The following is a 27040-nucleotide window of genomic DNA, read 5'->3' as shown; positions in this document are numbered from 1 at the left end:
TGTCTATAAATGAAATTGCATTGAAACACACCCATTCATTTGTGTATTGTCTCTGGATGCTCACATGCTACAATGGCAGAAGTGAGCAGTTGCTACGGAGACTACATGGTCCACAAAGCCTATTATGTTTACTGTCTGACCTTGACAAAGTTTGCTGTCCCCTAGTGTGGAGCACAGACTCCAGAGCCAAGATGGCCTGGCAGCCTAGCTCAGCTCTGTGTTCCTTCCACTTGGGCAAATTGTCTCATCTACTCTGTTTCCTCAACTGTATAATAAGGATGATAATACCGTCTATTTCATGGGATTCCATGAGGATTAAGCAAATATATAAAGTGTTAGAAGAGGATCTGGTACATATTAAGTACTATATGTGCCTGTTGTTATTATTAGTTGCCACAATTTTTTTCATAAATGAAAGGAGGAGCAGCTTACAAATTTGTTACAGTAATTTAAAGAATTTTAAGGATTTCACCTGCAGCACTCCATTTAATTCTTTAGCAGTAGAGTAGTAGGAAGAAGTCTAAAGATGACTAAAATGACAATTAGCATAGTTACTTATCCATAAAGCTCATCCTGCATACTTACAAATATTTTATATGCTATATGCTCTTTCAAACTTGAGTCTTGAGAGAGTTTACACTCAACTTTGAGTTCAGTCCTCCCGATCTATTCTTTCAAAGCAGAGGTCAAGTAACAGAATAGAGAGCCCCCAAATAAATCAATGCATATACAATTAACTCATCTCCCATGAGAATGCCAAAATACACAACTGAGAAAGGATGGTCTCTTCAACAAATGGTATTGGGAAAACCAGATATCCCCACACAAAAGAATAAAATTGGACTCTTATCTTACAGTATACATAAAAATCAACTTAAAATGGATTAGACTTAATATAAGACTAAAACTATAAAACTCCTAGAAGAAAACAGGGGAAAATCTTCATGACATTGGTCTTGGCAATGACTTCATGGCTACGACACCAAAGGCAGAGGCAACAAAAACAAAAACAAGTAGGACTACAGCATACTAAAAAGCTTCGCAAAGCAAAGGAAACAACATGGAATGGGAGAAAAAAATTGCAAACCATATACCTGATTAGGAGTTAGTCTGCAAAATATATAAGGAACTCCTACAACTCGATAGCAAAAAAATAATAACCCAATTTAAAAATGGGCTAAAGAAGCCAACAGAAACATGAAAAGATGCTCGACATCACTGATCATCAGGGAAATGCAAATCAAAACCACAATGAGTTATTACCTCACACCTGTCATAATGGCTAAAATCAAATGGAAGAAACAGGAGCACCTGAGTGGTTAAGTGTCCAACTCTTGATTTTGGCTCAGCTCATGATCTCAGGGTCGTGAGATGGAGCTCTGTGTTGGGCTCCATGCTTAAGATTCTCCCTCTCCCTCTGCCCTTCCTCCCCTGTTTGCGTGTATTCTCTCTCAAACCAAAAACAAAAACACAAGAAACAAGTGTTAGTAAGGATGTGGAGAAAAAGGTACCTTCTTGCACTGTTGGTGGGAATGTAAACTGGTGCAGCCACTATGAAAAACAGTATGGAGTTTCCTCAAAAACTTAAAAGTAGAATTACCATCTGATCCAATAACTCCACTACTGGGTATTTATCCAAAGAATACAAAAACACTAATTTGAAAAGACACTTGCACTCCTTTGTTTATTGCAGCATTATTTATGATAGCCAAAGTACGGAAGCAACCCAAGTGTCCATAGAAGGATGAATGGATAAAGAAGAAGTGAGATATAGATATAGATATAGATATAGAATTTGTGGAATATTACTTAGCCATAAAATAAAATGAAATCTTGCCATTTGCAATGACATAGATGAAGCTACAGGGTATTATGCCAAGCAAAATAAGTCAGTCAGAGAAAGACAAATACCATATGATTTCACTCATATGTGGAATTTAAGAAACAAAACAAACGAACAAAGAAAAAAAGAGACAAACCAAAAAACAGACTCTTAAGTATAGAGAACAAACTGATGTTTACCAGAGGGGAGGTGGGTGGGGCATGGCTGAAATAGGTGAAGGTGATTAAGAGTACACTTATCCTGAGGAGCACTGAGTTATATATAGATTGCTGAATCACTATATTGTACACCTGACACTAATATAAACTAATTTAAGTATACTGGAATTAAAATTACAAAAACATTTAATGGGCTAAAGCATTAAATAAATATTTCTCCAAAGAAGATATACAAATGGCCAACAAGTATATGAAAAAATACTTAATGTTATTAATTATCAGGAAATAGAAATCAAAACCACACTGAGTTATCACCTCACACCTGTCAGGGTTACTATTATAAAAACAACAACAACAAAACAACAGACAATAATGTTGTAAGTATGTGGAAAAATTGGAATTCTTGCATATGGTTGGTGGGAATGCAAAATGGTGTAGCCACCATGGAAAATAGTATAGAGGTTCCTCAATTAAATTAAATTTAAATTTGAAATAAAACTACTATATGATCCAGCAGTCCCACTTCTGGGCATATATGCAAAAGAACGGAAAATGAGATCTCAAAGAGCTATTTACACAGCCATGTTCATTGGAGCATTTTTCACAAAAACCAAGGTGCAGAAGCAACCCAAATGTCCATCTATGGATGAATGGATTAAAAATGTGGCATATACATACAATAGAACTGTATCCAGATTTAAGAAGGAAGTCTTGTCACATGCTACAACATGGATAAATTTCAAGGACATTATGCCAAGTGAAATAAGTCAATCACACAAAGACAAATACCGCATTATTGTAATTATATGACGTATCTGAAGTAATCAAGCTCATAGAAACACAAGTAGAATACTGGTTGCTAGGGGCTGGAGGTTAGGAGTAAATGGAGAGTAGTTGTTCAAGGGGTATAGATTTTCAGTCACGCAAGATAAAAAGTCCTAGAGACCTGTTGTACCACACTGTGCATATAGTCAACAATATCATATTGTACTCTTAAAAATTTGTTAAGAGGGTAGACCTCATGTTCATTGTTCTTACCACGAAAAAAAGAAAAAAATAAGTAGGGAAAAAAAAAACAAAACCCACAGAGGCCAAAGGGCTCATAAAATGTCTAAATCTACCTTGATAATTGCTTTGGTATTTGAAAACAATAATCTACTTCCTAATTAAAACATAAGACAGGTAATCTATAGCTTTTTGATATGTAACAACAGGGACTATTAAAATTGTTCTCACAATCCAGGACTTTCATTTTTGGAGTCTGATTATCCAAAATGAGGACTTGGAAGGGAGTTACGCATAAGAGAAAAACAATGACCTTAGTGGGAACACAGCCCAGGAACGTGGAACAGAGGAACCGTGTCCCCCCCGGTGAACAAGCGCATCACCACACTCTGCAGGTGCTCCAATATTTGTTAGATGTTGATGACTTTCAATTTTTCCGTGCAACCGCCATAGCAAATACCGTGAATGTTGCTCCTCAGTGCATTTCTTAAAACGGATAAATTTCAGAAACAAACATCCTTTATGACTGCAATGACATGAAACAAAACCAAACGAAAATCTCACACCTGAATTGCTCTCATCAGACTGTTCAACCAGGTGAAAAAGAAAAATGAAGAGAACCATTTTCTGAATCTACCTAAGGGAATAGTTCTAACCTCTCACCTTCCTGAATAAATACTGAGCAGCACATTCTTAGCAATAAACTTTTCTTGTATAAAAAGGAGCCGAGTAATTTTGGAGAGAGCGATGGCTTCGCCTGAATCATCGAGATAATTCAAACAACTCATTTTCTAAGAACCTGGGCGGGGTTGCCCTGCCAGGAAGTGCCCTCTGTCCTCCCCAGGCCACATCACGTCCAGCTTAACCAGGAGTTGACCGTGTCCCCTAGCGAGGAAACACCCGGTGCCGTTCAGTGAAATGTGCAACCGCAAGCCAAACGCTCTTTTGCACACAGTTCCTGAAGTTTATTCCTGTTTTCCAAGGGCGTTTTCATATTTTTGATTTTTCAACGTCTCCTTCCCTCAAAGGCATCTAAGAGCGGCCCTACTGCATTCAGCCCCCTTCCTCACAAAACCGCACCGAACTTAGAGCCGGGCGGCCCTGACTAGTAAAGTTGTTTAAAATGTTTAAAAGTATCAGAATAGAGCGGAGTAGGAAGCAATAAAGAATCCCCGGGGCACCGTACCGGTGTTGGAATGTGCCATTCGTGTCGCGGGGAGGAAAGTCACGCTGAGCACTGCGCCGCAGGTCCCAGGCGCTTGCGGCAGCCGGGCTTGCGCACGACCTGAGCCCAGAAGGCGCAGAGGCACGCCGAGCGCACGCAGGAGGCCGGGGCCCGAGCGCAGCGCGGTGCGGGGGGCGACTCGGGCGCGCGTCCCCCGCCGCCCGCGTGGTGTGCTCCGGGGCGGCCCCGGCGGGAGGGCGGCGGCGGCGGCGGCGGCGCAGTCTGCACCATGGCGTACCCAGGGCACCCTGGCGCCGGCGGCGGGTACTACCCAGGCGGGGTAAGTGCAGCCCGCGCGGGCTCGCGGCCCGGGCGCGACCCTGGGACACCGAGGACGCCGAGAGGCCACACTGGGCCGCTCCGCCGGGGCGGCTCCCCGGGCGCCTCCCGCCCCCGGCTTCTCCCTGCCCGCTGCCTCGCCCCTGGCCCCTGCCCTTCGGCCTCATCCTGGGGCTCCCTCCTCTCAGTCCCTTCGCCCTGCGGGTGGCTGCGTGGGGCCAAGGCGCGGGTGGGTTTTGACCCGAGAAGCCCACCCTGTGCCTGGGATGCGCGGCGTGAAATTGTGCGAATTGGGGATTGGCTTCCTCCCCCTCCCGGTTTCCCCTGAGAGCAACAGCCATTTTAATCTCGAATGGTCCGGGGATCCACCTCCCCTCTTTAAAAGCAAGTGAGAGGGAAAAAAAAAAAAAAGTCGGGAAAGACCGCGGGGGTGGGGGGGGGGGAAGCCCTCCGGGAGGAAGACCACCTCTCCAGGAGTCTGGGATACGCGTCGTCGTGGGAACTGTTTCCGAGACGGAATGTTCCTTCTGCGCGCCTCCCCGCCCAGGTGCTCGCCGCCGCATGGTCCAACCGAGACACCTAAGCCCGGCCTGGGCTACACCTGTCTCAGAACGCTTTGAAAAATACCATAAATGCTGTGAAAGTAAAAGGAAAACAGTTCCGAGCCCTGCGCTTAAGTTGCTTCACTTATGTAGATGTCACTTTCAGGACAACTCATTTTGGTCCAAGCTGCTAGTTTTTTCTAAATTCTGCTGGGGTGGGAATGGAAGAGAAGGGGAGGAATGATTGCAGTCAAAGCGTGCCGGGTGGTGGGGAGGTGAACCACCCGTGTGAAGGGCGGGCAGTTGCCTGGCTTTGCACAAAAGCATGCAGTGGTGAAAGAATAAAACTGGATTCAGCGGAATGATGCTTTTGTGTTTGTTTTACAGTATGGAGGGGCCCCCGGAGGACCTACTTTTCCCGGACAGACTCAGGATCCGCTCTATGGTTACTTTGCTGCTGTAGCTGGACAGGTTAGCTTTTCCCCTTAATATTAAAGAATTGTCAGAGTCTACGTTTGTATTAGCTACTGTTAGAGTGGGATGGAAAAAAGAACTTTTCCTCTGGAAAAAAATGCCTTTGCTTCTGTAAAAGAAAAAGGAGAGAAGGAACTGTGTAGTCAGTTATTTATTTCTGAATATTCAGAACAAATTAGGACTGTTACCTGTATTTATGTAGGTTCACTTCAGAACTAAATTTGTGATTGAATTAGGGTCTGGTTAAATAGGAATGGAGGGCTGTAAATATACTGTGAAGATCTGTAAAGTAGAAAGATGTTTTTAGAACTATGAATTGTCAGGGTCCGTGGTGGTTTCCAGAGAAGAAATTCCACATCTGGTGAACACCTAAACCTTTGTTTGTACTACTTAAAGACACGTACCAGTAATTATGTAGTTAGATTCTAATGGACACTTTCTTTGGGTTGAATCTGATTGTTAAATCAGTTACCCCCTAGGAAATAGGTACTTATGTTAAAAACTTACCAGCTTCATAATAAGAAAGTTACTGCTCCTTTAGTATCAGGAAGTTAATCTTGTGGACAGTTTAGTTTCTCTTTGATGCTGATGCTGTTCTGGGTCAGCTCTTCATGTCCTTATAAGGTGTGGTGGCCTGCTGACCGAGAGAGAATGAAGGTTCCCTCCCTCTGGAGAACTTTCAGTTCTCCACCTTGAGTTGTAGGACAGGTGGTGGTGTACATTGGTGTACATGGTAAATCAACTGCTGGTATGACCCATTCCAGAAGCGATGTTTGCCCTTATGAATTCGAGTTAGCTTTGTGTTGAACAAAAGCAAGAAATAACACAATCTTCATGTGAAGATGTTGTCCACTATTATGGGATAAAAACCCAAGACCACCTTTCAGAATAGCATTCTAAGAAATGTAGTTCAAGAAATTGAGTGCCAAATTGAGTCTAAAACTGAAAGAGCTTCCCTTTAAGTATCTGCTTCATCTGTGAATGATCTGTATCTTTGAAACCACAAGACTGGGCAAAGCTCAAGACTTGAGTTCTTAGATTGCCTTGCCTCCCGCCCTGTAAGTGACCCCACCTGCTTAGCTTGCAGCGGTCCCGGCCTACATCAGCATATCCATTGTCTTTCAAATTATTGATTCTGCTTCTCACTTAGAATTGAGGATTTGGGTATTTTATTTTTAAATCCCTAAAAATAACATCTATCTGGTTCTGAACTTGGTCAGCCAATAAATAGGCCCTGGGACCTGTATCTTCCAGATATAATTGTGGTTCTGGAAAAACCATTCACCACAGGTGATCACGAAGGCCTCTCTTTGTTTCATCCAAGCGTATTATTTACGAATGTCAGCTCTGTACCCTGTTCTGCCCTCCCTCCCACCCCCCCAACAACCAAAAGCTAGAAAGAGGAATAAGACTTTTAAGCAACTATATAAATAATTTTAAGTGCTTAACGGGCAGTTTCCTAGCTCAGACTAAAAGAAGAGTAAGTTCAAGACAGAAACTAGTTTTATTCGTACATTAAAAAATATGTATCATTGAAGAAACTGAATTCACCTCAGTGTTTTATTGAAAAGAGGAACCTTGTACTTGAAAATGTAATGCCAAATCTAATTGAGGAATTTAGAGGAAAGGATGAAAGATATTGGTAATACTAAAGTATAGGTGTAAGCGGCTTTCCGACTTTGTGAATTCTTATGTAATAATTATTTAAAATAGAGTCTGAGGGCGCCTGGGTGGCTCAGTTGGTTGAGCGACTGCCTTCGGCTCAGGTCATGATCCTGGAGTCCCAAGATCGAGTCTCGCATTGGGCTCCCTGCTCAGCGGGGAGCCTGCTTCTCCCTCTGACCCTCCCCCCTCTCATGCTCTTTCTCTCATTCTCTCTCTCTCAAATAAATAAATAAAAATCTTTAAAAATAAAATAAAATAAAAATAAAATAAAATAGAGTCTGAAATTGAATGCCGACTTTACTTAGGTATCGAGAAATGTATTTTTTGTTTATGGCCCTAATTACGCATTTGTGGAAGAGGACTTAACGATTTGTTTTTCTTTCATTAAATTATTTTTGAAAGTAGAACTGGGAAAGGAATACCTGTTTTTGGAAGGCATTCCTTTTAAAGAAAAAGTCTCATGCATGAAAATGTTCGTTTTCTTTGTCATTATTGCTGAAATAATATACTGAAAGCAAACAAAAAACTAGAAGGTACAAAGCACTATTATGATTCCTCTGCCCTTTATTTTCCCCCCCAACAGGATGGGCAAATAGATGCTGATGAATTGCAGAGATGCCTGACCCAGTCAGGCATTGCTGGAGGATACAAACGTGAGTTGACAGTCCCAGAGTTTCTCTAGAAGTACTCTTGTGTTTCATATTTTAACTGTTACTTAGGATGATAACCTTCAAGGAAACTGGGCTTTTCTGATCTAGCAAAAATTAGAATTTCCAAAGCTAATTTCGGTTGTTTATTATTACAAGATGTTAACTTGAAAACAGTTGTTAATAAGTCACGCCACACTACCTGCCTGCCAGTTGAGTGGGTCTCTTGGATTGGGAACGCGTGGAAGCCATGAGATAGTCTCTGTGGCCTCCCTCACAGAGGACGAGGTAAGGTGCTGAAATGAAATCCGCCAGGTCAGGTGTCATCAATGACAGGAGCTGACATTTACGGCTGTTTGCCAAAAGTTGACTCTGTCCTGAGCCTCCTGGCACTTAGGATTTTGGGTGGCTGGTCCTGTGCGCTGGTCCCTGAGTAACCTGCCCTGCACGCCTAGTTCTGAGTGTTTGGTCCTGACCCCCTTCCCCGAGTGGCTGGTTCCCCCCCCCCCCCCCCCCCCCCCCGGTCCTCAGGGAGCCACTTTGCACTCCTGCTCTCTGAGTATGCTGCTGGCAATGTGAATGCTTGTCGTGACACCCCCCAGGGCTTGCTTCATTTCCCTTTCCACTTCAGAGAACGTGTGCAGGCTAAGTTGGAAGTACCCTTCCTAATTTCCAAACTCTTTGCACTAGTCTTCCTTCTCCTTTCCTCCTCAGTTCCTCATAGCCTAGATCTGCTGCACTTACATCACCTTCCTGCCTTTTGAAAGAGCTCTTTGCCCTGAGTTGCAGAGGTGCTACATCCGGACGGGACTTCTCATCATCCCACACACTACCACATGCTTCTTTTCAAATCAGATCTTGATCATGACAAACACGCAAGGTAGAGAATAGTGTTTTGACTTGCCAACTTAGCCAGTGGTTAATTGAGACAGAACATCACCTCAAAGCCTTAGCTGTTGGTAAACTGTGGATTAAAATGCTCAGACCAGAAGTCACACCTGAAGATATATAGTGGCATTTTTTAACTGTTTGACATGGCATACTTACTAGATGGCTCTCTTTTTAAACTATTTGCATTTATATTTCAATCATCCTTTCTTTTATGTGACTTCAGTATCCTATTAATATTTCCTAGTTGGAGAAATTAATATGAAAGAGGAACTTTTTGCATTTCTCATTTAATTTGGTCCTTTAAAAAAGAAGCACTTTCTAGATAGGGGATTTTTTTTTTTTTTTCCTGCTGTAGGAAATACATTTAAATTGTTCATTGTTAACCTCAAGCAGTTGGGGCTAGTGAACAAAGAATTCTGGTTTAATAGCAGGGTTTATGAAAATGAGCTATGTCCCAACATAAACTATTATTTTGTACCCTTTTGGTAGAAGAGGTGTGGCAGGTTTTAAAATCTGACTAACAAATGGGTTGTATATCCTTGGAGAATAGTCCTTTTAAACATTTCATATGCGGAAATCATGGTTAGTGATGGTCTTAGATCACTGAGTTCTAGGGAAGACATTTCCTGAGTCATCAGAACCATGGGATTGAATTTATTTGCTTATTGTCATCTGGTTGTGGAGGCTCTAATGAACCACAAAACCATCCTGCTTGTGAGGAGTCACGGTGAGTTTTATGATACAGAAGTTACACAACCATTGGTGTTTTTTAAACCCAGCTTCCAAACCAAAAAGCACAGATGGAGGTGAGGTGAGGGGCAGAGGGATATTCCAACCTAGTACCTACAGGCAGCTTCTCCAGGTTAAAAGGAAGCAGTCATACCCAGAGGTGGAGTTGATAGGAGAAGTTGCTCTAGTCTGTGAGAAAGTAATTCAGCTTCTTATTTTCCCTTGAGTGTAGTTGTTACTCTGTGGTAAGGTTGAGAGAAACAACTGAAGGTGGGGTTTTCCTGCTGGGTCCATTACACTGTGGATTTCTACTAGAAGAAAAGATGTATCAGGGCGCCTGGGTGGCTCAGTCATTAGGCATCTGCCTTCAGCTCGGGTCATGATCGCAGGGTCCTGGGATCAAACCCCACATCGGGCTCCCTGCTCTGTGGGAAGCCTGCTTCTCCCTCTCCCACTCCCCCTGCTTGTGTTCCCTCTCTTGCTGTCTCTCTGTCAAATAAATAAAATCTTTAAAAAAAAAAAAAAAAAAGATGTATGAGCATTCTAGTAGAATGAACAGGAGAAGGGAGACAGTAAAAGTAAAATTATAGCAAAGATTCTTCTAAAATTATTTAAAATAGAATTAGCATTAATAAAAGCTATTTCTGGGGGAAAAAATTCAGCTAAAATTGAGCAAGAGTTTTCCCTATCCAAACTTACTAGACATCAGTGTTCTAGTTCATCAGAACTGTCTGGACTAGTGAATTTTCTGTTCATTCACTTTCGTTCACTGCGCATCTCATTCCCTCTCTTAAATCCTTCTCACAAAAGATGACCAGATTCCTGGGCTTCCTGGCACCACTGGCCGTGGTGCTGTGCATAGCCCTGGGACACAGGGCAGGTGTTCGCTTCACGGCCCCTCAAAGCCCTTGATTTAAAGTCAAACACAGGTGGGTCTGCCTAGTGTCTGTCAGGCCCTCCCGAGCACTGGTTCTTCACCTTCAGCGGCGTCAGCATCACTGGATTGCTGAGCCCTGTCCTAGAATTTTTCATTCAGAAGGTGTGAGGTAAGACCTGAGAATTTGCATCTCTGACAAGCTTCCAGATGATGGTGGTCCCAATTGACTAGCTTGTTTGTATGTGAATATAAATCACCTGGGGATCGTATTAAAATGCAGATTCTGATTTTGTTGGTTAAGGGCTGAGATTATGCAGCTCTAAAAGCTCCTAGATGATATTAACATGGCTGGTCCAGGAATCACACTTTGGGAAGCATCCTTGGCTGCTCACTGGAATCATTTGAGAAGCTTTAAAAAAATAGTCACGCCTGGGTTCCAGGCTCAGATATTTTGATTTAATTGTTCTGTGATGATGATGACTATATGTAACACTGTGTTGTGTAGTTGAAAATGGCTACGAGAGTCGATCTTAAAAGTTCTCATCACACACATGAAAAAGTTAACTGTGTGGGGTGATGGATGTTTTAACCAACCTAATTGTGGTTATCATTTTGCAGTATATATGTATATCAAATCATTACATTGTATACCTTAAACTTACACAATGTTATCTGTCAATTATAGCCTAGTAAAGCGGGAAAAAAAAAAAAAATTGTTCCGAGGTGCAGCCCCGGTTATCAGGATCTTTTAAAGCTTCCGGGTGATTCTGATAAGCATCCAGGGCTGAGAACCATTGGTCTGGATTAAAGAAACTTCATACCTCCACACAACTTAAAAGAATGAAGAATCAACCAACTCTTTCTTAAAAGTGTGGAAAAGTGTTGGCTCCTGTCACTTCAGAGAACTGTATCTGTGGATTAGATGGAGTCTGAAGGGCCAAAATAGAAATAGTTCCCCACCTTTTATCTCAGGTTCCAGGATATGCGAAACACAGGAATCTGTTAAAAGTGGAAAACCTAGGGTGCCTGGGTGGCTCAGTTGGTTAAGCAACTGCCTTCAGCTCAGGTCATGATCCTGGAGTCCCGGGATCGAGTCCCACATCGGGCTCCCTGCTCAGCAGGAAGTCTGCTTCTCCCTCTGACCCTCCCCCTCTCATGCTCTCTCTCTCTCATTCTTTCTCTCTCAAATAAATAAATAAAATCTTTAAAAAAAAAAAAAAGTGGAAAACCTATGGTTTGTACGATCTGGAGACATTACAGTACTAAGAGCTCAGATGTGTCTTAAATTCAGTTTGGTTGGAGATAAATATGAAGCTAGTAAGAGCTATAAAATTGTTAGTTCTGTGTGCCTTTTCACATACCTGCAGAATTTATGCCAGCTTCGCCCACATGACCCTGGTCACTTCTGCCTTCTAGCCTTACATCTTCTTTGTACCTAAATATTTCCCCAGTCATCAGTTCCCATGAACACAATGCAAGATGCAAGGAATTCTTTATTTGGAATTTGCTAATGCTTAGGTAGATCATCAGTAGGCCCATTAACCAATATGTATGTTCTACTTTGGTTTTCTAAGTGAGCTATAGAAATTCCCTCGGAATACGCTCGAGCTGTACATAAACTCAAAAGGCTTCTGAACAGTGGCCACCCCTGAATTGGTCATCGTATCTTCCTCCAGAGTGCTCTTATTTAGCACAGTTCTGGCAAGCATATCTATCTGGTTTCATATATAAACTTACTGTATGTGAAAATAGGTCATAGGCTCTTCGAGGTAGGAGGTTACCATTCAGTGTGTGACATTAAAGGGGAAAGAAAGATACATGAACTAATGTAATAGAATTAGCAAAAACAGCTATTTATAGCCTATTAGGAGTAGGAACGAAGTAGCCCTATCTTCCGACTCACCATGGTGAATTGAACTCAGTATATTACAGTTTCAAAGGCAAGAAGGTATATAAAACTTCAGAAAGATTATATTATAGAAAATGTTACGTGTATCCAAGAACAGAGATAATGGTGCGGTGAACTTCTATGCACCTGTCACCCAGTTTCACCAGTTGGCAGTGTGTTACCATTCTTAGTTCATCTGTAATCCTGTCCATTTTCTTTTGGAGCAAACTCTAGATATCTTAACATCCCCCCCGCTCAACTTCAAAACCATTATCTACCTAAAAATATTAACAGTACAATGTAATACTTTTTAAAAAGATTCCTATTAAAGTTGTTAAAATCAAATTGGGTTCTACAAGGAATCCTCTCTATCTGGAAAAAATCTTCAAAGCTCCATGTAATTTAGTTCCACATAAATTGAATAGCATACAAAAGTAGGAGTGTATAAATAGTTACTTTTCTAATTAATTTGAATATATGCAATGTAATGTGAATTTTTGAAACTTGTATTGATATGCATGTACTTTTCTTAACAGCTTTTAACCTGGAGACTTGTCGGCTTATGGTTTCAATGCTGGATGTATCCTTTACCTTGATTGCTGTCTGGAGGGTTTTTTCCTGATCAAAAAAAAAAAAAAAATTTTCTTCTTAAAAGAATTCATCCAAGAATTAATACCCAGTGAACACAAGGTGACAAATGACCACAAAAAAAGTTTTCTGAAATCATTAGCTTTTAAGATGTAACTTGGTGTGAAAAAGGAAGGGAGCTTAGTAAATCGAACATTGGTTATTCAAGAATTCATGGAAGCATCGAAGAAGGGCAAGTATAGAAATCAGGGTGGCAGGGAAGTTTTTTTGCCTTGTCGTTGTTTGCTCTGCATGATTCACACCTGACCTTCAAGCAATGGAATTCTTCACATCACAGTTGTTAGACTTGGTTCAGCTGGTGCTGACCCTGCACCGCCTTCCATCCCATCTCTTTTCCAAAAGTGAAAACCCTGGGTCTGGAAGGGCCTACCGAAAGGGAATGTTAGGGTGAAGACCCCCCAGCACCCAGCAGTATAGCCCGGGGCCCCCAGAAAGTACAGCCCAGTTCCAGAAACAAGAGTGCTTTTCACTGGTTGCTCACCCGTGGTCACCTTCCTTCCTTGTAATCACATCACATCGATTCTCTTCCCACAGCGAAAATACGTCCCCAGAGCTTTTTCTCCATAGGCCCTTTTCATTACATCACACTAAGAAGAACATACAACATTTTTAACGTTTTTAGCCAAAAGAACATTAAATTCCTTTATCCTTCATCTTTGATTTATTCGTTAGAAAATGTTGCAAAATAAAGAAGCTCTAATCCTTGACGACAGTTCAGAGAGATATGTCAGGCACAATGGGTTTCAATGAATTTAAAGAACTCTGGGCTGTGCTGAATGGCTGGAGACAGCACTTCATCAGTTTCGACAGCGACAGGAGCGGCACGGTGGACCCTCAGGAGCTGCAGAAGGCCCTCACCACAATGGGTGGGTACAGCCGACTCCAGCCACCTGGCCGACGTTCTTTTTCATTTCTGAAACTGTTACATGAAGGCAGTTTCTGTTGTCTAGAAGCAGTGTATATTCATAACCAAACACATATAATGCCTAGTGCATAGTCACAATTAAAATGAGTACTCCCAGGCTGAAAGAATTGTGATTATTTTTAATGGTCTTTTGTTATCCTTTAACTGTTTCCTTCCTCAGGCTTTCGATTGAGTCCCCAGGCTGTGAATTCAATTGCAAAACGCTACAGCACCAATGGCAAGATCACCTTCGACGACTACATCGCCTGCTGTGTCAAACTTCGAGCCCTGACAGGTGTGTTCTTCGAGGTGATGTCGACAGGGCCAGGAACACACAGTTCGTGTGACGTTTCATTTTCAGTGTTTCTGAACTTCTGTTGTCCGCAACTTCTCTTGCTTCCCCTAACTTCAGGGGCTTTCTAAACACTGCTATTAAACGTATCTAGCAGAATAATTGTGTTTTTTCAGAAATCCTTTCAGATTAGTGGTAAATTGCTTTTAAAATAATCTTAACTAAATTTCACAAAAACGTTCCAAAACGTGATCACCTAATTTGTGCACTTTTGGTCAGAGTATGAGCGGTTCTGTGATTTCTCCCTAGAATGTAAACTATTTGAAGAGAGCGAAATTACTCATTTGTAGCTCTCTCTCCTAAGTCCTCCTGTTGGAAAGTAATTTAAAATGGTCATTTGTTTCAGAGGTATGGACTTCTTAGATGAGGGTATATGAGTAATCTCTATTTTCTATGCCCTCTTTTCTTTTTCTTTCTTTTGTATATTTTTCTTGTTCCATCCCTCTCTTTAGTCTTTTTCTGTCTCTTTCTTTTTTAAAGTAGGCTCCATGCTATGTGTGGAGCGAGGCTTGAACTCATGACCCTGAGATCAAGAGTCAGACACTTAACCAACTGAGCCACCCAGGCGCCCCAATCTTTTACTCTTTTTAATACCTGGGTTTGTAATTTGTTTGCATCCTAACAAAAATATGAGGGCAGATTTTTTGTTGTTTTTATTTAAGTAAATCCTTTTCAGTAGCACAGAGCTTAGACAGGTGGAATATTTGATTACAGCCCATTTGCCATATTAGGGACTCCGTCCATCCATTTCCTAATTAAACACTATCTATGTGATAAAGAAGTTTGAAATTCTGTGTCTTCATTTCAACTTAGTAATGGCCTCAGAAGTCACATGGCTTTTACTGACTTTGGGATAAGGTGCTTTCTTCCAGTTCCACATTGAAAAAGACAGTTGGCTGACTTCTGCGTTGGTGTATTACTTTGTTGTATATTAAATCTATTCACATTCATATAGTTGGCTTCTTTGCTGTGGGCTTTTGTTTATGTTGGCTGGTTTTACAAGTTTTACAACTCAGATGTTACTGTGGTTTGAACCCAATGCCAAAATAATTACCTGTTGTGATTTCAGGTGTTAAAAAATAACCATAAATTTTACTGTGGTGTTTTACAGATAGCTTTCGAAGACGGGATACTGCTCAGCAAGGTGTTGTGAATTTCCCATATGATGATGTAAGTCTCTAAATTCAGAACTGAGTAAGATGAATAAGATGTACACCAATTGGGGATTCCCTTTTGAAGTTAGCCATTAAGAGCATCTTAAAGATGCTGTAATGAAGGATTAAATGATCAGGAGTTACCATTCAGAATTTATTAATTTCATTTATTACTAGTCTTATTCATAAACCACTGTTTGATTTGCATTGAAAGACTTGGTTCAAAGCCCAGCTGGTCTCCCTTCCTGGCTGGGTCACGGAGGCAGGTTTCTTCATTGCTCCAAGACTGTTTGAGGAGAGGAAGTAGTAATGCCTTCTTCCCTGGGCTCTTGGGAGATGTCAGTCAGAAATGTCCTTGGAAAACACCATGCAGATGTTGTGTCTGTTTTTGCCTTCGTTGAACAAATATCCCTGTCACTTACAAGTCCATTGAAAAGCTCAAAGCTGTACTTGACACACCCATGTTCTTGAGGATGTAAGGCAGAGACTTCAGTCACAGTTTCAAACAGCGTATTTATTAAACCGTCACACTAAATGAGATTGGACGAGGCCACATGACCAATGTGAATGTAGCCAGGTGCCATCTTGGATAGCCTTAGTTGGATATACACAAGAAAGCTGGGGAGAGGTTCAGTTGTTTTTCTGTTCTTTGCTCAGCCATGGATTTTAAAAAACCACGTTCAGAATGGAAAGCACTGTGATAACTGAATGCTCTAAAAGGTTTCTCTATTACAAACTGCAAGGGTGAACATATTTTCAGTTTGGCAGCTGCCACAGTTCTGATAATTTAAAAAGGCATATGTGTAAATATGTTTATTTCTTCTGCTTAAAGGTGTGTTTTCATTCGTGTGCATTAGCGTGTCTGGTGACAGTCCCGGCCCTGTTTCCAAAGATGGAGAGGCGGCCTGTGTAGTGGAAAGTGCCCGGGCTTTGGCCTCCCACGGGGTTCCATAAGAGATTTTAAATGTCTTGATCCTCAGTTCCCCTTTACCTGAAAGGGATGATCAGCTTGGCTTTGTAGGAGTGCTGTGGGCATTAGCACACAGTGCCTCCCTGGGGTCAGAAGAATGACAAAGAAAATTGCTAGAAAAGCAGAGCCTATTGGGGCTTAGAGTGAAGCAAACATTTCACAGCAGAATACTGATGGCGTCTAAACCTGGGTTTCTGAATTGCCGAGAAAAGGTCATATATTCCGTTTCTGTGCATACATAGAGTTTCATGCTTAGGATTTATTTTAATAAAGCAGATTTTAAGGGAATAAACTGTTGAGGGTGCTCTGTGAGTGGTGGGATAATACTGTGTCGTCTGGAGGCCCCCGTGTGATGGAACTGTTAGTTCTGAGTAGGAACCTTTCACCGTGGCCATTTCTCGAGTCTGAGATATTTGGAATTTAAATAATTCTTTATCCATTGAAGTAAGATCTGCTTTCTGTAAGAAGAGGAATCCACTGGGTTTTATATTAGACGGCTTCCCCTACAAAATGAACCTTTCCGCCCATCATGTACTCTGAATTTTAGAACGGGATCTCTCGCGATCCAAAATTCAAATTAGAGAAACAAAACATAAACAGCCTAAAAAGAAGCTACAATTTGTTGCGATGTTCGCCGGATAACGTGGACCTTTCTCTCTTTCAGTTCATTCAGTGTGTCATGAGTGTTTAAATCAAGAGGAAGCTGTATGAACATAACCAACATTCCGACTGGAGTTCTCCTTTGCTCTTACCCTTTGCCTTCAGTAACGTGTGTAACCTTGCGGCGCTGTTTTTCCTTAATAGCTGTCATAAAGGTTTACTCCTTGATGTACAATAGAAGTTTTTAGTATTGATAATAAATTCTTTGGGATTTTACAAATAGAAGGTCAGGTCTCTTAACACCATTTGGAACTTCCTTGAGCCTTTGTCAGTGATGCTTATCTTCTGGCTAAGCCTCTTTTATGTAAATTTCGGTGTGCAAAATGTTTAAGTCACATGGTATATTTTTCACTGTAAGATTCGTAAAAATCTTCTCATCAGACTACAGCTCCTGTCTCTTCCTAGAAGAGCTTTTATATGGTATTAAAAGCTTTATGCATGGAGTGTTCTTATCATGTAAATGATTTATATTCACTTGGATGCAGACGGAAACAAAAACCCATGGTAATCCACGTCAGGGTTCGCTTTAGCGGAAACTTAGCACCGGCATTTTCAGGCTTACACATTTTTGATGGCCACATCATTGTACAGGGAGCGTAAGTGATTATTTTCTCCTAAAAACCCACTGAATCAGTTGTGTGGCAAATACGATCTGTCGCCAAGTTCTTCTTTGTCATCATCCACCTAGACCTTTGTTAGCTCTACTTAAAAATCTTACAAATTACGAGCTTTGCGATGTAAAAAAGAAAACTGATTTAAAAAAAAAAAGAAAACCTAAGGGAATATAGGAAAATATTAACTATGGTCATTTTTGGCTTATGAGATTCCAGGTGACTGTAATTTCCTTTATGGTTTTCAGTACCTTCCAAGTTTTCTATGCTGTGTGCGCTTTCCTGTTAAAATCAGAAGATGATAATGTTTAAAATACTGATCTGTCCATTTCGATATGCCATGTGTTCACACTCACATTAAAAAATATTACACAGCAAAAGGACCGGACTGAGAGGACCACGATGTTGGTGCTGCCACCAGTGGGAGTCAGGGTCAGGAATTGCTTTTCTTCCTTCCTCCTACTCTTCCAAATACCCTCTGATAAACATATTACACTTGTAGTGGAAGACTTTTTTTTTTTTTCTTACAATTTTTAAGCCATGTGCTTTTAAGATCTGGATTCTCATCCTGGCTGTGCCTCTTCCTGAATAATGTGATTTAATGATCTTAGATATTCTCAGAGCCTCAGCTTCCCCATCTTCGAGAAAGAGGTTAATGCTTACTTCATGGGGTAGTTCTCAATATGAAAAAACGTGTTGGTATAATAAGCACCAGTAATGTTTCTGTTTGTTAAATTTAAAACTGGCCTGGTTTGCTCTTTTTTGCAAGAGCGTAACAGATGAAACCATGAAATTCGCCTCTTTTCTCCCTGCCAGCAGATTATGTGTCTTACACTTCAGGAGCGTTACCATTCAGATGATCAGTTCGTTGTCAACCAATGAAAAAATAAAACATTTCTGAACATCTTCTGCCTCATTTCACTTGGTTATTTTTTTTCAAATATTGCTAAAATATATTAATTTCCTAAGTATTCAACCTTAGCGTATGTATGTGTGTCAAGTATTCACACCTGGGCTGCATTATCAGACCATGAGGCAGCCTGCTTTCTATTAGTGCTGACTCTGGGTTTCATTCCAGATACACTGTTTGTGAGGCCACAAAACTTGCTTGAGCCTGAGAGCTGTCCCACAACGGGCCAGAGAGGACTCAGGACAAGGAGGGAGGGAACTCACCCTCAGAGTCCCAGCACCTGCTGTTGGCTTCCGACTCACCAGAATCCCATGAGGAAGCGACAGTTTAAGGAAATGGTAATCCCCTGGGTGACTAATGTGGTAAGGAAGAAGGCCCTTGCTATCCCAGTGTTATGGACCATATTTGAAATATCCTACCGCTTTGGTTAAGTCCCAAGGTATGCTGCTGCATCAGTCTTGGTTCTGAATTTGCTTTTGGATAAATGCCGAAGTATCAACAAAACTGTGTCCCTGGAAATATTCAATTAATTCCATTTTAATTACTGATACCTCGTAGCAAGGCTCCTTATCTCCTCCACTTCTGCTTTCACGGTTTCTTTCTCAAAGCATGGAGCCTAGTTTTCAGTATGTCCCTGCCCTTAGAAAGTTTCCTTCCCCTTGACAAATTTGACATATCCGTCCCCTTTAATTACAGCCAAAGTCTTCGTTACAAGTGAATCTCGGGTTGCCCCATTTCTATTTTATGTTGGGTTCTGTGTTTCATTCATGATATACTTTCAGTGCAGCCTCACCCAATTCTTAAAACTTGTTTCTTGGTCTATTCTTCTTAAAGCATCTAGCTGGAGCATGGTCAAGCTGTGAGCCCAAGCTGGACTACTTCAGTTATTTGGAGATTTAAGTTCCTCAAAAAATGCCAACTCAAAGCTTTAATTTTAATTTTGGAGATGTGTGCTTTTAGTCCTGTGTTGCAAGAGATAAAGTACCTATATGTAACCCTTTTCAAGCACTCCGTAGGGATGTGGCTACAGGAAGCCAGGTGCTTCCTTGAGGACAACTGGCATAGATTTGCACCCCAGCAGTCCTATAGGATTCATCACAGCCTGCACTCCCGCTGAGCCAAAGTGGAGGGGGACTCCCTTTTCAACATGATGTTCCAGATGGTGCCTTTGGTCCGTGAGGGGCAACGTGAGCTAAAACTTCTGCTATCCCAACTGACTTTGCTTTTCTTAGCTGAGTGTTTTACTGTTTCAGTGTTCACCTGAATTATTCTGTGCCTAAAATGTTATAAGAAATGCAGCTATATGTAATCAGAAATGTTTTTAAATCTCATAATAAACATACAAATCCTTAGTCAATGACTTCTCTTTTTCTCACGTTAAAACAAACAGTACTTTGACGACCTGTAACTAATTTTGTCCTCAGCAGGCTGTGAGCTGAAGACAAGAAAACTAAGGGCCAAGGTGAAGACCAGAGGATGAAACGGCTGTGTGAGAGGCAGACAGCTGGGTGGACCAGTTTTTTTAGGCAGTGGACTTATGAAGCTAGGCGGAGTCCGTCCAAGGCCCGATGCTTTAGAGTCTGACATGGGTTGAGCCACCGCCGGGGCTCTCGGTCAGGATACAGGGAACGGATCCATCGGGGGCCCGGGGGGAGGAAGTGCCTATGAGGCAAGGCAGGAGACTCGGCCTGCCACCCAGCTGAGGAAATTGTCCAACAGAGTGAGCGGCCAGCCTTTGCTAAAGGGTCTGTTGTTTCTCATCATGCTGATGGGCCCTTCCCGGGCAGCGTGGACGAGAAAAAGAAGAAACAACCCCCTAACAATACCTGACAGGCTTCCTAAAGACAAACGGTGACAGGGAGAACAACAGGATTGAAGGGAGCCCGGCATCAAAATAACATAAAATCTTTTATTGAAAGTCACTTCATTGGTGTTACAATGACAGTAACATAGAAAACTGTGGTATCTTTTCAGCTTCAGAAGTGAGTTACTAATAAAATGGTGCCAGAAATTTGAACAAGTTACAGCGACCTTTAAAAACAGTAAGATTTTGTTTACCTACAATATAAGAACAACTTGATAACTTGAACAGCCATAAAACACATCACGCCTGCTCAGGAAAGCAGTTGCCATATACATTTCAGTTGGTGATTGCCCAAACCCAGTTAACTTTTAAAATAGCTTAAGAACCTGAAGTGCAGAGGAGCAGAGAGAATATATTAAAATGAAGCCAATCTTAAGTATATACACAGGATCACCTGGTTACCAAAAGTGAAATCATGCTGCTATTGACACTTGCCCACGAAGTGGCTTCCACTCTGTAAATGGGTATCACCCCTTAGAGATGATGGTTGTGGGCAACACTAGCGCAGACCTACCTTGGCTAGCCTATAAACTGCTATGTTTAGGTAGAATGCCCAGTTTCTAAAAGAAGTTGTCTTTTTGGGGATGCTAGATTGGAGGGGCACGTCTCTTCCAGCAGGTTAAAAAGGGACATACGTGCTTAGTTACCCTGAATAAACCTTTTGTTAAGCACTTTTGAAGTTAGTGTTAAAAAAAAAAAAGTTTTCCATATAAAACAAAGGTGTTGGGTCGTTTTTGCCCATTAAAAAGACCAGCTGTAGAATCACAGTTGGATATTGTGCTGGATTAGAAAAGAAAAGTGGGGTTTCTAATCAGGCAGTGATATACATGTATAATTTAGCAAGAATTCTTGTATTATTACTGAATAAATTATTAATTCATATCAGCACTTTCCATAATGTGTTATCTGGTATAACTTAGCACCGCTGTGTTTAAAGATTTGAGGGCTAGTCACATTATTTTAGAACTTGAACATTAGAACACAAAAATCCACCTCTGAAACTTTTTAACTGGAGAGGAAAATGTCCTTCATAAACTCTTTGAAAACTTTACTGATGATTTTGTAAGTGCCTTAAGATCGCTCGTCTCATTGTATGCCTTTTTGTAAAAAACAAAAACACCCTACATTTTCCCTGGTTTTGATTTCAAAGATACCCGAAGACATGAAATGATGCTGTGGAGCAAAACTCTGCCAGCCTTGCTTGAAGCACCTCTCAGTACAATACAGGTTTTATGAATAACGCAGCAGGGACGCACCAGGCAAGAATGACTGGCCCATCTTGGACTGGCCCATTAAGTATTTATAGAGCCAACCACTCAGGAAAACTGCAAAGCTCACGGGTCTATTGCAGGCACTCGAGTAGCCCCCGTCTCCACCGCACCCCCAGTAACCACCTTCTGCACGCCTGGCTTCTGAGTTCATGCGCGTCTCCATTCTGCTCCTATGCCAGGACTAAATGCCCCATGACCTCCCAAGGCTTGCTTCCTATCCCCTCCCCATCCTGAAACACACCTGAGGACCAATCTCTCTGTGACTTCTGAAGTTGCATAATCCACGCCCAGTTGCCAAAGGGAGGAGACTAAAGGTGCCTCTCTCCCCCCTATTCTGCACCCCTGTGGTTCTCCCCAGTGCCAGTTTAGCTGGGAAAAAAAGGGACTTACCTCCATGACAGTGACAGTTCCTAGTCAGAAGAAAAGGGCTGACAAGGTACTGGTGGGGAACAACTTGGGAAGTGGGAAGGGTCTGGAAGCATCTCTCGAACTCCATAGAGAGGATGCTTACTGTTCGTCAGGCCCTGGATATAAAGGACAAAAAGACTAGGCAGGTTCTTGTTTTTGAATGTTTTGTTTTTCTACTTATAAACTGAACCAGATGGCACTCCATTTTGGGGGCTCTGACAAAGCCATGAATAAAATGTGGACAGAAATACTATGCCCTGATTTCTAAAGTCTGCATCCAAAATCAGAGTAGTTTTATCCATTCAGAAAACAACTGAGGGGAAAAGCAAAAAAACTGAACCTCAAATTAAGCTCTATTCCATACAGATGTTTGCTTCTTATATATATTTAAGCTAGCAGAATGAGAAATTCACCTTGACTCCACTGAACAACAACAAAAACGTGGGTGACGGTTTTAGGGGATCACCTAAGAAGTGAAAGGAAAAAGACCATTAGGACCCTGAAACGTAGACGGTACGCCCGCCAATGCAAGTCAGAGCATTTCCTGGAAAACTGATGGGAACTTACTGGCAGGGTGGCATTTCTAATACGCTGCGCACGGGAGCGCCCTTGGCAGCGGCCAGCAGTGGTGTCCTGGTCAGGCTGTGGCTGCGCTGGGCTGGCCGTTCTTCGTCCCTTCACTCCCATCATGCGGTGACACATCTCTGTGCCCCCTGGCCACTCGGCATCCTCCCAATGAACTACCCTTCCTTCACGCAGAAGTAGAATAAAATAAAATAGTCTTCTCTTCAGGTAAGGATTTATTATCATGTTGAACAACACAAGGGAATATTTAAAAACACTAAATATATAGGTTAAAACAGAACTACGTGACAACAGGAAATGAAGGATGGATGAAATAAATAAACAAGCTTGATTTCAAAACACTTAAAGTGAGTAAAAATACCGTATTTCCTCTGGCCCACAGGTAATTATAAGAAGTAAAGAACAAAATCTAAAAAAGCAAAAGGTAAAGTCGCCACAAGAGACCTGGAACAATGGGCAGGAATAAATTATGCAAATCTGCAAGGGAATCAATGGAAAAAAAAAAAAAGAAGAAACGTAAGGCTGTTATGAAATTCAGATATATATAGTCCCTTTTTGGAAGTGCACAAAAGATCTAATTTTATCAGCAACTTCTTTTAGAAACCCTATCAATCTTATGTTCAGAAATCTACACTAGACTGACCTTATATATAAAGACAATTTTAAAAGCCTTTTTAAAGCAAGGGGAAAATGAGAGAAACTGTAGTACCACTTCATAAAGCACCTATCTCAAACTAAAAAGTATGTTTGGCAATTTAACCCTACATTTACTTTATTAGTCAATTTTTTTTTTTAAGGAACATCACTGGGTTTCTTATAGAGCAACGACACTAAACTGAAAACTCTCGCGATGCTGCACTGCTTGAGTTTACTCCTTTCCACAGATTTGCAGGTGACCGGGGGTCACTTTCCAGGTGGGAGACTACAGAGGACGATGCCACTTCCTGACTAAAGAAAGAGTTGGCTGGACACAGACCAGTCAGTCTGACCCATTTGTTCCTTCAGGGGCTCCCTCTTCCCCCCATCCCCCTTGTTGGCATTCTTAATATAGAGATTTCAATGTTGCTTTAAATCCGAGTTTGCTCTTCTGCAACGTCTATGGACAAACGGAACATCTCAGGCAGCAGGCTGTTAATCTGAAGTTTTCTCTAAGCACACAACTTTAGAAAGAGAAGAAAAAGGCATACAATGGAACAGAAAGGCCAAATAACTGCTCTCCTCTGCTTAGTAGAATGGTCCTATAGTTGTCTGGGGGCTATAAATATTAGTTGCATAATACAAACTGCAATGGTGACCTCAAAGTTCCTCTCCAAAAGAGATAATAAAAAAATAATAATGCTGTGCTTCTGTTTGGTGCCTTAGGTCCATTTTCCCTGCCTCGGTGGATGAAAAGTCACAAATATTTAGATTTAATACATCTAAATACCAACCATGACTACACATGGAAGTATTTCTCAAAACTACCCATTGAGATTATGAACTTGTCAAAGAATTCTGCAAATGGCTGTAAGAATGTTCAAACATTCTTCGACAGATACCCAGAACATTAAAGCTACTCTAAAACCATAATCTCCCTGCAAATAAAACAAATGCTTTTCATTCAGTTCCATATGAACGTTATTATCAAGGAGGATGACTATAAACACCCATGTCTCTCAAAAGGGATGTAACAATAATTTTCACTCGGAATAATAATTTTCATGTAAAAATAATTGAGAAAGCAAGGAAAGGCGGGGTGAGGGGATCTGTGGACAAGTAGCTCACCATTTGTGAATTCTTTCAAATGAGGGTTTGTGTAACCATAACTAAGAAGCATATTTACACAAAGTATCTTACATTCAAATCTATAAACTCTTTTATAGTCAAAATAAACCTTATAACATTAGCATTTTATACACTCAATACCAGAAAACATTCAGTGCACATGAAAGTGATCTTGGTCAAAAGCCACTTTATTTGCTACATTTTCAAATCTGTCTGCCCTCCTGTCCCTCACTTGAGCTCTGTGGCATGGTCACCCAACACTCACCCAAATCTTAATCTGATGGATCATTTTATTGTAGAATCGATGATCACATCCCCTCCTGCCATGAAAAATGCTCTTTATACTTTATAGTTTCAAGTGATTAAATTGCTTGTCAAACGTTTTTAAAGACTTTCAGAAGAGAGGTCCATTACGGAAGACATAAATACATAGAGGATCAAACACTGCCTCTAACATGGCCCTTCAGTTCGGGCATCTAAGATGACTACACATGGAGATGAAGTGGATTTTGACCATGGACACGACTGGGAGAGATCCAATTTAGAGGATATTTCTGAAATCTTGTCTGCAGATTCCATTCCTCTCAAGAAAAAGGAGAGAAAATGAGGAAATTCAGAAGTACTCTTCACATCAAAGCGTCGGATTGATTCCCAGCAATTTCTGAGTTCACTAGAGTAGCCTCCCCAGGGAAGTTTTCTTTTAGAATGACAGAGCTGCATTATAACAGCTTATTGAACTTTGGCTTTAAAGAAGGGACTTGAACATAGATTTCTTACTTTTCTAGGAATTAAAAAAAAATAAAGAGTTCAAAACCTCAGATTCCTTTCCCTGCCAACTGTTGGGGTAACTTCACAGTTGCCGCACACTTATGTGTTAGGATTCTTCAAACGCTCAATGGCCCGGAGAGGCTTCCCAGCCCAGACGGTAGAACCCTCCACCATCTTGCTTCCACATCAGGGTGGAATGACCTGCCGGACTCACTGATGATAAATCTCCTTAATAAACAGTGTAAAAGTTGGTTGTATTAAAACAAGTCATTCATTTTACAGGTAAGGGTGGCTAAAAAGTTTTGTCAAAGAACAAAAATTTAGGCCAGAAAGGGTTGGAGTATCGGCAAGTTGGAAGCTACCAGGGTATCGGCGGCCCATGGTCTCGTGTCTTTGGTGCACCTGCTTCATCTCAGCAGGATGTGCTGCCGAGGGGCTCACAGGCCTCCAGGGTGAACCTAGCAGGCCTCTGGCACTGCAAGCTAACAGCTGCTGCGTCAGGCACTGTAGCCCCCGGAAGGAGAAGGGGGGCAGGCTGCAGGGGTCCCAGGGAGTGCCCATCAGCATCGGAGTGCCTGGAGGCGGGCAGGAGAGGAGCCTCACCCCTCAACCCCTGCCCCAGCCAGCTGTGCAGGCTGGGCATTTTGTTCTCTGGTTCAACTAATTACTCAATAACACTGCCTCCAGACTGTGCACAGTTTAAAGGGATATCACATGGTTTGGACGCATACCAATGATGGAGAGACACTTTTACGCATTGACCACTATATTTACAACATCACCTGCTTATCATCTTTAGAGACCATCTGATGGATGATGACGATGTGGCTGTGACTATTTTTAGGCATTTGGCAAAATATACTTGTGTGTAACAGCTGCTTTCTTTTATTTTAAAAATGTTTACATATGTACAATTCTCCTTGTATGCTGATATAAATATGAAAAGTAAAAAAAAAAATAATAAAGATACATGTTCAGAGTTAGCATATGGGATACTGGCCTCTCAAAGCTTTGAAGTCCTGCAGACAAATCCTAGATGCCTTAGCCTTGCATGCTAGTTTCTATTATGGGATGTTGTTTCCTTAAATGTGGAAATTGCAATAAACAGAAGTTTCATGCACATAGCATTACTGTCTACAATTAGGATGTGCTTCAGAATGTCAGTTCTGAATCCACTATTGTCCCTTAGGAAACTTGCTACATTTGGGTCATGTGAGTTAACTTTCGTGATATTTCTACATATATGTGTCATGCGGATTACCCAGGAGCATTGACCGGTACCTTTACTGTTCCCATGTTATAGTGTAACATTTCAGTAGTTCTTTTCAGGGTTCACTTAGATCCTAAGCCAATGACAAAAAGAAAATGGTATCCGGATGTGAGACTCGGCTTCCTCTCCTCTGGGGCATCTCAGAGGGTCTTTGTATTGTCTGAAGAGCAGATAGATTTGCAGTGATTCCGTGAGGCTGGGTTTCTATAAAAGTTGAAGTAAACAGTTTTGATGTATCACATGTAAACAGTGGATCTTAAATGGAGGTCTCCCATAGCTGCACAACAGAGAAAAGCAAAATTGCACACTGTGAAAGCAGGAAACAGGCATATTCTGAGCTATGAAGATGAAAAAGAGTTGGGTGATTCCATCCATACTTACGTGGTTGTGGAAGCACACTCTTGTCAAGTCGAATAAATGGATACAATAAACACTCTCAGTTTTAGCTTTCTCTTTCCTCTAAACCTGTGTCTCAACCTTTTTAGCAACTGCCACCTTTTAATATAAAACCCCTCACATCTTCATTTAATGTTACTCAAGAATTTGAATAAATTAAATATTACGTCACCAATGAAATAATTTAAAATATTATTTTTTAAAACCACGCACGCTCGTCTCTTCCCCAGGATCCTGATAAAGCTCGCTAGTGCAGTGGTTCTCAACCCAGCTGCACATTTC

General features: G+C 41.4%; 3 protein-coding genes across 23 annotated transcripts in view; 1 reads left to right on the top strand and 2 right to left on the bottom strand.

The window, feature by feature from the left end:
• LOC144379563 (uncharacterized) overlaps positions 1 to 4332 on the bottom strand; it is an 84884-nt gene extending 80552 nt beyond the window's left edge. For all 4 annotated transcript variants that reach the window (XR_013442740.1, XR_013442739.1, XR_013442741.1 and 1 more), the window contains exons 1-2: positions 4193 to 4332; positions 3320 to 3532 (exon numbers count right to left, since the gene is read on the bottom strand). The gene's annotated coding sequence lies outside the window, so the exon portion shown is untranslated. The remainder of the gene's footprint in view (positions 1 to 3319; positions 3533 to 4192) is intronic.
• Positions 4333 to 4350: 18 nt separating this feature from the next.
• Positions 4351 to 18428, top strand: SRI (sorcin). Its single transcript, XM_036106269.2, has 8 exons — positions 4351 to 4511; positions 5440 to 5523; positions 7775 to 7844; positions 12760 to 12803; positions 13590 to 13737; positions 13957 to 14070; positions 15239 to 15297; positions 16916 to 18428. Exons 1-8 carry the CDS (start codon positions 4461 to 4463, stop codon positions 16940 to 16942), a joined length of 597 nt encoding a protein of 198 aa, XP_035962162.1. The 5' UTR covers positions 4351 to 4460; the 3' UTR covers positions 16943 to 18428.
• A 1893-nt stretch (positions 18429 to 20321) lies between these two features.
• The window catches only part of ADAM22 (ADAM metallopeptidase domain 22), a 224184-nt gene continuing 217465 nt past the window's right edge, over positions 20322 to 27040 (bottom strand). For 10 of the 18 annotated variants that reach the window (XM_036106244.2, XM_078059223.1, XM_036106248.2 and 7 more), the window contains one exon: positions 26444 to 26639. In XM_036106244.2, the coding sequence (XP_035962137.1) occupies positions 26619 to 26639 (21 nt within the window). In that variant the 3' untranslated portion in view covers positions 26444 to 26618. Of the gene's footprint in view, positions 26640 to 27040 lie in introns of all 18 variants that reach the window. The other 8 variants (XM_078059217.1, XM_078059219.1, XM_078059218.1 and 5 more) reach the window with 1 other exon arrangement.

The sequence above is a fragment of the Halichoerus grypus genome, chromosome 12 (genome assembly GCF_964656455.1).
Source record: "Halichoerus grypus chromosome 12, mHalGry1.hap1.1, whole genome shotgun sequence".
In the NCBI taxonomy this organism is placed as follows: domain Eukaryota; kingdom Metazoa; phylum Chordata; class Mammalia; order Carnivora; family Phocidae; genus Halichoerus; species Halichoerus grypus.
The sequence above is the reverse complement of the archived record's forward strand: the minus strand, read 5'-3'. Positions and strand labels throughout refer to the sequence as shown.